The following is a 12,944-nucleotide window of genomic DNA, read 5'->3' as shown; positions in this document are numbered from 1 at the left end:
GTGGCACCATGCCTGTCTCGCAAGCTCAAAGTCCTGAGTTTGATCCCTGGTACCAGAAATAAATAAATAAATAAATAAATGGAATCATATAGTATGTTACCTTTTGAGACAGACTTCTATACAGCCTAATGCCTTTGAGAGTTACCTATTATGCATGTATCAATAGTCCATTCCTCTATATTGCTGAGTAGTAGTCCATTATATGACTACCACATTGTTTATCCTTCTACCATTGGTCATTTGTGTTGTTTACAGTTTGGGGTAACTATGAATAGAACTACAATAATATTTATTTGCACGTTTTTGTTGAACATAAGTTTTCATGTTTTAGAATATATACTCCCAAGTGTGATTACTGGTTGGTATCCTAAATGCATGTTTAACTTAAAATGCTAAAATGTTTTCCAGTGTGGCTATAATCATCAGTGTATGAGAATTCCAATTGTTCTCTGTCCTTGACTTTTGTCACTTGTTGTCCTTGAATTTCAGCTGTGGTTTAGCTGTGGTTTTATTTTGTGTTTCCAGAATGACTAATGATAATTGATAATCTTTTCAGGGGTTAATTGATAGTCTGTATTTTGGCTGTTACATTTTTATTTTTGTTGAGTTTTTTTTATTGTTGGTCTTGCATATGTTTTCTCTCACTCCAAAGCTTTTCTTTTTATATTTTTAACAATGTCTTTCAGAGAGCAGATGGTTTTGTTTTCGATGAACTCTAGCTTATTGGTTTCTTCTTTTATGGGTTCCACTTTTGATGTTACATCTAAGGGTACTTTACCTAATCCAAGGTCACAAAGTTTTCTAAGAACTGTACACTTTCACATTTAGATATATGATCCATTTTGGGTTTTTATGTGAGGGTCGTATTGGGGCTCACTTTTAGCATATAGCTGTTATGTTAAAATTATACTTATAAGATTTTAATTTATGATTTTATTAATGACTGAGTACCAAAACAGAGAAGTCAGTGCCATTGAGAGGAATTATTACTTACATTTCCTGAGAGAAGGGGAAATGTCATACCACACAAGGCCATAAAGGAAAATACCAGATTTAGCCACAGAAGGAGTGAGAGTCCAGAAACTTCATTGAGATTTTTCAAGAAAGGCAAAGTAGGTGAGGTAACAATTTAGGATTGGGTAGTTTGAATAATTCTGTTGGGCTTTGGGACATAGGGATGGTTTCTAGCTGCTTGGTGCCTGCTCCTGGCATGATATAGGGCAGTAGAAATAGTTGGCTTGGTACAAGTTAGATATGGAATTGGCTTGGACTATAGACTTGAACTAGTTGATTTGCATATGAAAGATACCCTTGGGTATCTAAGAATTGGCTATCCCAAAAATGGGCAGTCTCTCTAGCTAGCATAATCTTTTTAGGATGTCAAAGTATCATAAACTACAAAAAATAAAAATAATTTTTAATATACATAACCACTTGTTCCCATTCCATTAGTTGAAAGTACTATGCCATTTACATTAAATTGACTTTGCAGTTTTTCAAAAGTCTATTGACCATATTTGTGTTTTATCTTTCTGGATTTTCTACTTTATTCCATTAATATATTTGTTGATCTTTTTGCCTAAGTATTACTGTCTTGATTCTATTGCTTTATACCAAGCCAGTGTGAGTCTTCCAACTTTATTCTTTTTCAGAATTGTGTTTAAAATCTTTCAACTTTCAAAAAAAGAATTAGCTTGTCTATATTTAGGAAAAAAATCTTGCTAACACTTTAATTGGAATTGCATTAAAGCTTAGATCACATTGTGGAGAACTGATTCTATATGTAGCATTTTACCTATATGGTTTTTTATGTCTCTGTTTAGATCTTTGATTTTTTTAAAATCAGCATTTTGTTGTTCTTAACATAAATCTTTCAAAAATTTTGTCAAATTTAAATCTGTGTGTTTATTTTGAAGGCTATTGTGAATGATCTGTATATACATACACACAAATTGTATATGCATAAGTAGATTTAATTTCCAATTCTAGTTCTGTAATATTTTAAAACAATTTTTATATCTTGATCTTGTGTTGTGCAACCTTACTAAACTCATTAACTTGTTTTAGGGGCTTTTGTAGATTCCTTAGAGCTTTCTACATAGAAAATCATGTTATCTCCAAATAGTGACAGTTTTATATCTTCCTTTTCAATCTGTATTCCCTCCTTCCCTTTCTCCTATGCTTTGCTCTGCCCTCTCCTCTCTTCTCCCCAGCCCCCTTCCTCCCTCCCATCCCCTCCCCTAGCACAACACAGAATAAGAATGGTGAGAAAAAAATCCTTGCCTTTTCTCCATCTTAGGGGGAAGGAGTTCAGTCTTTCATCATTAAATGATAGCTATATCTTTGAAGATGCCTTTTATCTTGTTAAGGAATTTCATTTTTTCCTAGTTTTCTGTGATTTTTATCATGAATAACTGTTGGATTTTATCAAATGGTTTTCTACATCATTTGATGTGATAATATAGTTTATCTTCTTTGGCCTGTTAATATAGTGAATTATATTGATATCTGAGTGCTGATCTAGTCTTAGATTCCTAGGATAAGCCCCTCTTGATTGTGATGCATTGTCTCTTTTATATATTGCTGGGTTCAGTTTGCTAGTATTATTTCTGATGCTGATAATTTGTGTACATTCCCTTCCCTCTCTCCCTCTCATTAATCTGGTAAGAAGTTTATAAATTTTATTGGTCTTGATTTTTCTTCTTTTAGTTTTATTGATTTCTGCTTTTTATTCTTTATTTCTGCTTGTTTTGTGTTTACTTTATCATTTTTTTAATGTTTCTTAAAAGCAGAAGTTTGTATTATTTATTGAGACTTTCTTGCTTTTCTGATACAAATAGTTAATGCTTTTATTGCTAACCTATATCCCATAAATTTTGAATTGTGTTTTCATTTTGTTTAGTTCAAAATATTTTCCCTTGAAATTTTGTCTTTGACCTGTGGATAATGCAGAAATTTATGTAATTTTCCAAATATTTGAGAATTTTCTAGATATTTTTCCTGATGCTGATTTCTAGTTTAACACCATTATTATGGGGAGTACTTTATATGATTTCAGTTCTCTTAAATTTGTCGTGGTTTGTTTTACAACCATGATTGAATCAAAAACAGAGTAAAAAGTAGAAATCAATAAAATTGACAAAAGTTAAAAGAAAGATCAGTGAAACTAAAAACTTTCTTTGAAATGATTGATTATGAATGTTCCATGTATACCCTTGAGTATGTATTCTGTTCTTCACTAGAGAGTTGTGTAATTGTTGGGTTACAATGTAATTTATTTCTTCTATATTCTTGACTACTTACTTTTAACTATCCCTGTCACTTATTCAGAAAGGTGTTTTGAAATCTCCAACGTATTATGTATTTTCAATTCCATCAAGTTTTGCTTTATGTCTTTTGAATTCTCTTGTTAGTTGCTTCCAGATCAACAGATTATTATATGATCTTGGTCAATTGATCCTTTATCCTTATGTCTCTTTCTATCCAAATGTCCTTGTTTTAGTTTATTTAATATCAATATGAGTGCTTCAGTTTTCCTTTAATTGTTTTGAGAATGATACGTCTTTTTTCCCTTCTTTATTTTTAACTTTATAATTAGGGCAGTTTTCATGTATAGCTTATAGATAGCGTATACTCAAGTTTTGACCTTTTTTTTGAGACAGGGTCTCAACAGTGTAATTCAGGCTGGTCTTGATCTCACTATGTCCAGGCTGGCCTCAAACTTGGGGTGATCTTCCTGCCTCAGCCTCCTAAGTGCTAGGATCACAGGTGTGTGCTATCACACCATGCTTAGTTTTGACTTTAAAATTTTTATTAAAATAAATAAATAAATAAAAATTTTATTTTGACAATCTGTCTTTTAACTGAAGTGCTTAGACCATTTATACTTAATATTACTGTGCAACCAGATAGAGGTCTCCTGTTTCCTATTTATAGCTTATGTTTTTCTTTTATCTATTTCTCTTTTGCTGCCTTATTTGGTTGATAATACTCTAGAGTTAGATTTTATCTATCTGTTATTTGATTGACTGTAATCCATATGTATCAGAATTATATTTGGCCCAGGGATTTAGCTCAGTGGTTCTGGCACCTGCCTCACAAGCACACGGTCCCGAGTTCGATCCCCAGGCACACACAAAAAAAAGAATTATATTTTATCTAAAATGCTTATCTGCATTTTAACTTTATTTTATATACTGAGTTTTTAATTATCTCTGTATATGTATATTTTTAAATTGGTTAAACTAAGAATTGCCATACACATACATAATAGTTGACCCTTTGTACAGATGGATTCCACATCCATGGGTTCAGGCAACAGCAAATTGAAAAGATTGCATCTATTGAACATGTAAAGTCTTTTTTCTGTCATTATTTCTTAAATAATATAGTATAACAACTGTGTAGTATTTGCATTGTATTAGATATTATAACTCTAGAAATTACTTAAGTATACAGGAGTATATTATATGTGTAGGTTATATGCAACTACTATGCCATTTTATATAAGGACCTTGAATATCAGCAATTTGAGAATCTGTGCTTTGTCTTTGAACTAAACCTAAACAGATTCCAAGGGATACTACACTTGATTTTTTTTTTTTTTTTTGGTACCGGGGATTGAACTCGGGTCCTTGTGCACACTTGATTTTTCATGGTCCACTGAGGACTAGTATCTCACAACTTGAAGTGGAATGTAGAAACCACCATTTAAGTCTCTTTATCTGATTGATATAAGCTTATTATACATTGAAAACCACTAGACCATCTTATAATTTTTGCTTTTAAAGTCATACATATTATGAAGAAGGTAAGAGGAGAAAAAGTGGTCTATTATATTCACCCAGGTATTTTCCATATCTGTTCATTTTCCTTTCATTCCTGAAGTTCCATCTTTTGTCTGGTAACATTTTCATTTCGTAAATAGAACTTCCTTTACCATTTGTTTTATAGCTGGGTTCCTGGAAACAAACTCTCTTCATTGTCCTGCCTTTGAGAGTGTTATTTCCTCCTTAATCTTGAAGAACGTTTTCACCACATATAGAATTTTAAATACAGAAATTAACTTTGTTTTTGTTTTTTTACTGCTTTAAAAATACTGTTCCAGTGCCTTCTGGCCTTCATAGTTTATTGTGAAAAGTCCATAGTCATTTGAATCATTGTCCCCGTATGTGGTATTTGTTGCTTTTCTTTGGCTACTTTCAAGATTTCCTTTCCCTGTGTGTGTGTGTGTGTGTGTGTGTGTGTGTGTGTGTTTACTTTTCAGCAGTTTGGTTAATATGTATCTGAGCAGGGATTTTGCTCTTTTTTCCCCCCTTATTTTATATTTATTGAACTTGAACTTACAAGTTTAAATCCTACAAAATTTGAGTTTTGAGCTGTTGTTTTTCTTTTCTTTTTAATTTTTTGTAGCATTTTCTTTCCCCCCTGCCTCTAAGACTCAATGATTCAAATGTTAGGCTTTATTTTATTCTCTCAAGACATCAATGATTTTTCTTTCCATGGTTTTTCTTCTCTTGGTTTATACAAATTGTCCCCAATTTAGGATGGTTTAACCTAAGATTTTTTTTACTTTACAATGGGTTTATCAGAGTATTAAATACATTTTTGATGTAGAATGGTTTTGTTGAGATGTAACCCCATGATAAGTTGAGAAACATCTGTATTGTCCTGTTAGTCTTCAAATCACTGGTTCTCCTCCTTTGACATCTCCATTTTTCTATACAGTCCTTCAGTATATTTATTTTTCTATAGTAAAATTTCCTTTCATTTCTTTTTTATGTCTTAGATTGCTCTACTGAGATCTCTGTCTTGCTATATTTCAAGATTGTATGCTCTTACTCTTTGACATTGTTGTCATAGCTGTTTTAGGATCATCAACTGATAACCCTGGTATCTTAAGTCATCTAAGTTTTGGTGGCTGTTTATTGTCCTGTCTCTTGTAGAGATTTTCCTGGTTCTTTGTGTGGCAAGTAATTTTGGATGATATCCTAGGTATTATTACTTTATGTGACTAGATCCTGTTTATATTGAACATTGATTCTTTAAAAAAATGTTTTAGCAGTATTTGATCTAGTTAGGTTCACTACCCAACTCCTGTGTCCTTCCTTCCTGTTCATTGGCTGGAAAGCTGAAGTGTACCTATCTGCTCTCTAAGAAGCCAGGGGCATCAATTCTTAGTTATTAAGTGAAGGGAGGATTTTGTGAAAAGTAAGAATTTCAAACCTCTTGTTCTTTGGAACACAATTCACCTGATCATAAAGGAGGATTTCCTTCAGAGCTTTAGATACCTGTTCAGCTGCCATCATTCCTGCTGCCACAGGATTGTGTTTTAGGGATTTGGCCTTGCTTGGTGACTGGGGCAAGAGGGGAAACAAACACATTAAGGAAAACAGGTTTCCTCTACTCTCACTCACATCTCCTGCTTCACCCCCTTTTTGTCGCTTGGGCCATAAAGAACCTCTCTTGGAGCTCTTTCTGTCCATACACAGTTTACACTACTGGGAATCAAGCTACCTTTGAGGAAGAGCTGAGCATAAGCTAGAAAATATGATGGGGGTTGTGGGCATGGAAACATACCTTCGATTGTGGTTTATTTCTGTAGTCTACCTGCTACCATTTATTTTTCAAGAGTCCTCATATAGTTGATTTGTGCATTTTGTATGGGGTTTCTAAGTGAGTTCAACATAAGACAGTATAGAGATTTCTCTGAATCAGAAGCCTTTCACGTATTTTGAAAATTTAAAATTGTGTCTATTCATTTACCTAATTTTGACTAATACATTATTATTTTACATTAATTAGAAAACAAAAGAATTATAAAACACCAGGATTTAAAATTAGTAACAAGCCAACCACTGACAAACCCTATTCACCATAAGTGATAGCTAAGATTGAATATGTACCTGCCAGTTTATTAAGTTGTCTACATTAACTCTTAATTCTCACAAAGACCTGTCAGATAAATGTAATTATTTTTAGCTCCATTTTACTGTGCAGAAACAAAAGTTTAGAGTCTTTCCTTTCAAAATATGGTCTTTGGATCACTCACATTGCTATTTCTTTGGGAGCCTGTAAGGAATGCAGAATCTTGAATTTCAGTCCAGACTTTTGGAATCAGAATGTGCATTTGAACATAATCTTACAGGTGATTCATTTAAACATTAACTTTTTTAAGTCACTAGTATAGAGAAATTATAAATATCTTGGTCAAGGCCACCCTTCATTCAAGTAAGCAAGTAAGTTCACTTTACTATTAGCCTAAGAATACCCTGATACAGCCAGCTACTGAATTCAACTGTACCATATACCATCTGAATTTCCTTTAATCTTTGAAGGATTAGGATATCAGTAAGTTATTAGTTTGTGTACACATTTCAAATGCCATTTATGCTGACTCAGTTATCCTTAGAAAAAAGACTCAGAGGCTAATCAGAAGTTCATCCTGTCATCTGATACACCAAGAGAGATGAAGAAACATGCCAGTCTTTGAAATAACATTTAGCTAATCAAAATATGGCATCTATTCTTATTGTTGCCCTTAAATCCTGTCCCTATACCAAACAGAAGGGTATTTTAAAAAATGAATCAGATTGTGCTTTGCTTGAAAGTCTGCTGGCTTCCCATTATACTTCACTTCAAACTACTGTTTACCATGGTTTAAATGACTGGTTCCCTTTCTAGCCTTATCTGAAAATAGAAGTGCTGTTCCTTTCAGTGCATTTCAGCCATATTGACCTTTGATCTGCTTCTTTTTTTTTCATTAAGTTTATTGGTACATTTTAGGTATACAATACAGTCAGATTCTTCATTGGGAACTTGTACCTTTACATGATGTATCTTGGTTCTTACTTTTTCCGCATTCCCCTGCCGTCCCTTCAACTCCTCTACCCTTCCCTATTTACAAAGAGTTTGTTTCCATTTTTTCATTCTCTCATATATTTTCTCTTTCCCTTCTTTCTTTTCCTCTACCCCTCTAACTTCCTCTACCCCTTTAGACCTTTGCTTCCTATTTCACATTATCAGTTACTCATTTTGATCCTTGTTTACACTTCTAGTTTTTCACACCAGCACTTTCATCTGCTTCTTGAGCAGAACAAGCTCTGTTCTACTCACTTTCACACCACCTCCTCCTCTTTTTGTTTGGATTTGCCTTCTCCCTGAAGCTCTACACTAGCTCTTTCTCACAACCAGTCTCAGTTCAAAGGTTAGCTGTCAGTGAAGAAGACTTCACTGACCTGCAATGTTGAAAATAACTTCCACAAACATACACGATCATTCTCTATAGTTTGACATTCTTATGTAGTACTCACAGTGATTTTCACCGGCAGAAAGTAACTTACTTACATGATTTGTTACCTTGTCCTCTGACGTCACCCTCAGGAAACTATAAAGATGGATAAGGACCAGAAACTTATCTGTTTGCTCTAACATAATGAAGCCTAGGTTTTCATGAATGTCAAATTAATTAATGTAAAGTTCTGAGAATGGGTCTGGCATATTACATGAACTTTTAAGCTGCTATTATTGTTATTGTAGAAATGATAGTATTTTTAGGCATTTGTAGAAACTCAATGGAATAATGTATCGAATATATTTTAAGATAATACCTAATTATAAAATCTGGGTACTGCAGAATATAAATAGTACAGGATTTTTATTTTTATAGGATTGATAAAATGAAAATAATAGTGCTATCATTGGTATTTTTACTCCATGTTTTTTACTTAAGAGTTTAGGCAGTTATGTTTAGGTCATCATTGAGTACAGGCAGGGGATCCTTAAAAATATATCCATCTCCTAAAATTGTGAACCAGTAAGGATATGGGGTTGTATTTTTTAATTTTACAATTTAAAACTAGTTTTTTTGGAAATGATCACTCTTGGATATTGGATTAAAGTTACTTTTGGGTCTTTATAGCTCAATAATAGAGTCCTTGCCCAGCACATACAAGACCCTGGGTTCAGTACCTAGTGCCACTACACACATACATGCATACATACATTTTATTTCTAATCTAGCTCTTTCATAAATAATACTAGGTAACATAGCTTGCCAACAGTGGTGTTCAGTGTTATTTATTCTCTTGTATGGCCTGTTTATTGATGAGGTCATTGAAATAAACATATGCATGTTCATAGCATTATGTATATTCTGAATTATTTCTGCTTTTTGTCTCTGTCTGTGACCATAGGTAACAGTTAACGTCTTCCAGATGCAGCATCTACAGGTTGCCTCTCTTGCAAACAGTTTACAATCTCTATGTGATAATGCCAAACTGTATGATCCAGGACAGGCATACAGTGAATTTGTCAAAGCTACAAATTCAACTGAAGAAAAAGTTGATGGGTGAGAACTAATATATAGATGAAGTTATTTCAAAAGATAAAAACATTTGCTAAGTTCTTGTCTGATACAGGGTAGTATCTTTTCTAACATTGGCATAATTAACATTAGTATTTTCTGAATATTTTTATATTATTTTGTAGTAATTTATATTATTTATATTATTTATTATCATTTATATTATTTCTTAGTAACTTTAAGGAATAAATATAATTCCCTTGCGAGGAAAGCTTTCCATTTTGACACTGATCTCAGTTTTAACCAGGATATGAATTACAGACTGTACTATTGCTACTTCTTTCCATGTTTCATCTGTAACAAGTACAAATAATTTAAAAATTTTAGTCACATCCAAAAGAAGCTAAGCCATGTAATATAGTTCATTCTTAATGTTTAAATTATTATAAATTCATATAATAAATATTTCTGAATATGGAATAGATTGAATATCAGTGATGAGCTTTGTTTTTTCTTAGGAATGTAAATAAACAATTAACATCTGCATACAGACCTGACTCTTTGGAGGATGTTGTATGCCTTTCTGACAGTTGTAATAAAATTGAAGAGGACAGATGCTCTAACAGTGCAGACACATCAGGTAGTTTTCACATGAAAGTGAACACTTGTTTATAAAAGCAGTTTGTTCATGTGTGCTTACTAAATAAACTAGAGCTTTGGAATTGGAAAATCAGGCTTTGTGGATTGTAATGTTTAGAGGCTTATTCATAGCTGTAACCACCATGCCTCATAAAGTCCATAACTGGTCTTTGTTAAAGGAATTGTCTCATTTTTATTAATGTCAGTATTTTACCTTATGAAATCCATCTGCAGCCAAGTTTTTACTTTAAATATTTTTTTCTTAAAGGTCCTTCTTTCATAAGATCATGGACATTTGGGGTGGTCAGTGATTCTGAGAGTACTGGAGGAAGCAGCGAATCTAGATCTCTGGATTCAGAATCTATAAGTCCAGGTACATAAATATTTAAGTCTCTAGTAAAAGTTCAATGAAAGACTAAAATAATCATTTTGAGGGGATGTTTTTTAACCACCTAGAATATATCTATATATGTACAATGTAAAGAAATGAAACAAATTCTCAAATAGTCACCCCCCAGCCTAAGAAGTAGAACATTTATTAGTCCATTAGTCCATTATTAGCCCCTTATATATACCTTCTTGATAAAATTATTATCCTGAGTTTTTGTCATTCATAGATATCTTAAATGTTTTAGTACCTGTAGGTAATGGGGGTTTTGCCCATATCTGGAGCTTATATAATGGAAGCAGATTTTTCTGTTTATGATTTCATTCATGTATGATTTGTTTTTCATTCATGTATGCACCCCATCCATTTTGAGATTCATGTTGATATAAATAGCTGCCTTTAATTTCACTACTGTTTAGTCTATGAAGCAAAATAACATTATCAAACTTTTGGTTGTTTTGTAATTAATTACTATAATGAAAATATTGCATTATGCTCTTGCTTGTGCTTATTCCTTATTATTAAATTTTATAAATATATTTCAAGATATTTGATATAAATTGTCTCAAAATCCTCAGAGATGCAGAGTGTTTTGAAGTCTCCCCTAGTAGGTTTAAAGAGGTTAACTGATAGTTTGCCATTGGTTATACAGCTAGCAGAAGTTAAGATTTGAACCCATATGATTCTCATTTCCACATTCTTTCTTCATTCCCTTACCAAATGCTGCTCCATTCCTTTGCTATCTGGCTATGTTCCCTGCTCCAAGGATCTTGGAAGATATGTCATAGAATTTTAACCTATCAAATTCCAAGGCAGTGAATAAAGGAAGAAATTTTTTCCACGCAGCACTGGGATTTGTAGACTGATTATCATCTGCCACTTTGCCATCTCCTTTAACGTTAACACTGTTTAAGGAAGTCCTTGAAGATACGAGCCTAAATTTTAACAAAATATTTGTAGTTAGCTTTATAAAAAGCAAAATAATTCTAGCTAACACCAAAAATTAAGACACAGTCTAAAACAGGCCCTAAGTTATTTGGGATCCTGTAGGTGTCATGTGATGAAGATACAAATTTGGGGGCCAGATCACATGATAAGTGAGTAAGACCGGGAGAGTGTTTCTCCTGGAAAAGAGGAAACTTGAGCCCACGACAGCCTTCCTCAAATACAGGAAGTGAAAAGGGATATGAGATAGAGTGCTCATTTGCTCCTTTGAGAAAAATGTGACCAAAGGCTGGGATTCACATGGAGGTGGATGTCTGCTCAATAATAAAAGGTAGCTGATTTAGAATAGCTTTAAAATGGAGCATGTGACCTTGTGATTTCTCAATTATTGGGAACAAATTTAAAGCAAAAACCAGGCAATCACCTTTAGGTGATATAAAGAAAAATTATTTTGGGGAGACAATATTTAAAATTCTTTGTAAACAGTGTTACTAACTCTGAAGCGCAAGCTGTTAAGGTCCTGAATTAAAATGAGTCCTTAATTACATATAGACATGTTTGTAATTTCAGCATAGTAAATAAACCTCATTTCTAGTTGGGCTGTTTCCAAATATGTTGATTCACACAGCAGTGCCCTTTGCTGACATAGATTTATCCTGTAGTTTTAGCTCCCGCATGGGAATCACTGTGCTATTGTTCTTGGTTCTCATCTCCTGTCTTCCTAGTATGTCAGTTGATGTAGGAGTCAAAGATTTTTGTGTATTTTAAAAGGCTTTAGATTGTATTGTATAGATTTATTTATAAGAACTCAACATTTATTGCCAGCTTTACTATTGTGCTTGCCACTTTGTACGATATTAGATATCTGACATGAATAGATAATATTATGTGTCTTTGTACAGATTACAGTTTCTAATACTGTCAGAAATTGGCAGTAAGTTCTCATTAGAAATATGATCCCAAGCTTTAAATTTATTTGGAAAGGTCATATGTGATTAAATTCCTTTCATTCCCAGGGATGAGTATCAGAATTCCTTGTTATCATAAGTATAAGAATGGAAACAAATGTTGACATCAAAGCTAATAAAATAGTATGGCTTGTATAATTCCAAAAATGTTGTCTTTACCTATTTTTAATATTCTACAAAGAATAGTCGGGTAATGGAATCACAATTTTCTTTTAGGAGACTTTCATCGAAAACTTCCACGAACTCCATCCAGTGGAACTATGTCTTCTGCGGATGATCTAGATGAAAGAGAGCCACCTTCCCCTTCAGAAGCTGGTATAGTATTTACCTGAATTAACACCCATTAGACCAGCTAGCTGAAGGAGTAGCAGTGCATGATATTGGAAAAACACTGTAATTTTAAAGACCCACTGTTTTGCTGTATATTAAATAAAAGTTATCACAGTAACTTAAACATAGCCGTATAATTATGTTCAAATGAGTTGATAATTATGTTCAAATGAGTTGATTAACATACAAATACAAGAATAGCCAATAAAATTATTAAATTTAAAATGTATTGACTTGGTGTGAAAATAGCAGACCAGATAAATACTCTTTCCTAAACCCAGTAGCAGTTACTTGCTGTTAAAAGGGTGGCAGGGTATCAGAAATTCTTAAAAAAACTTCTAAAGAAACAGTGTGCAGAGTAAAGCAGGAA

General features: G+C 33.1%; 1 protein-coding gene across 11 annotated transcripts in view; it reads left to right on the top strand.

Moving 5' to 3' along the window:
- Nucleotides 1-12,944, top strand: part of Arhgap29 (Rho GTPase activating protein 29) — an 85,470-nt gene that overhangs the window by 48,610 nt on the left and 23,916 nt on the right. For all 11 annotated transcript variants that reach the window (XM_087213158.1, XM_087213157.1, XM_013070880.3 and 8 more), the window contains 4 exons: nucleotides 9,195-9,349; nucleotides 9,823-9,944; nucleotides 10,212-10,316; nucleotides 12,461-12,559. In XM_087213158.1, coding sequence (XP_087069284.1) covers nucleotides 9,195-9,349; nucleotides 9,823-9,944; nucleotides 10,212-10,316; nucleotides 12,461-12,559 — 481 coding nt within the window. The remainder of the gene's footprint in view (nucleotides 1-9,194; nucleotides 9,350-9,822; nucleotides 9,945-10,211; nucleotides 10,317-12,460; nucleotides 12,560-12,944) is intronic.

Source organism: Heterocephalus glaber, unplaced genomic scaffold, assembly GCF_053883595.1.
Source record: "Heterocephalus glaber isolate CG9 unplaced genomic scaffold, H.glaber_assembly_v1.0 deba00001442, whole genome shotgun sequence".
Taxonomy (NCBI): domain Eukaryota; kingdom Metazoa; phylum Chordata; class Mammalia; order Rodentia; family Bathyergidae; genus Heterocephalus; species Heterocephalus glaber.
Note: the sequence above shows the minus strand (reverse complement) of the source record. Positions and strands in the feature narration are given on the sequence as shown.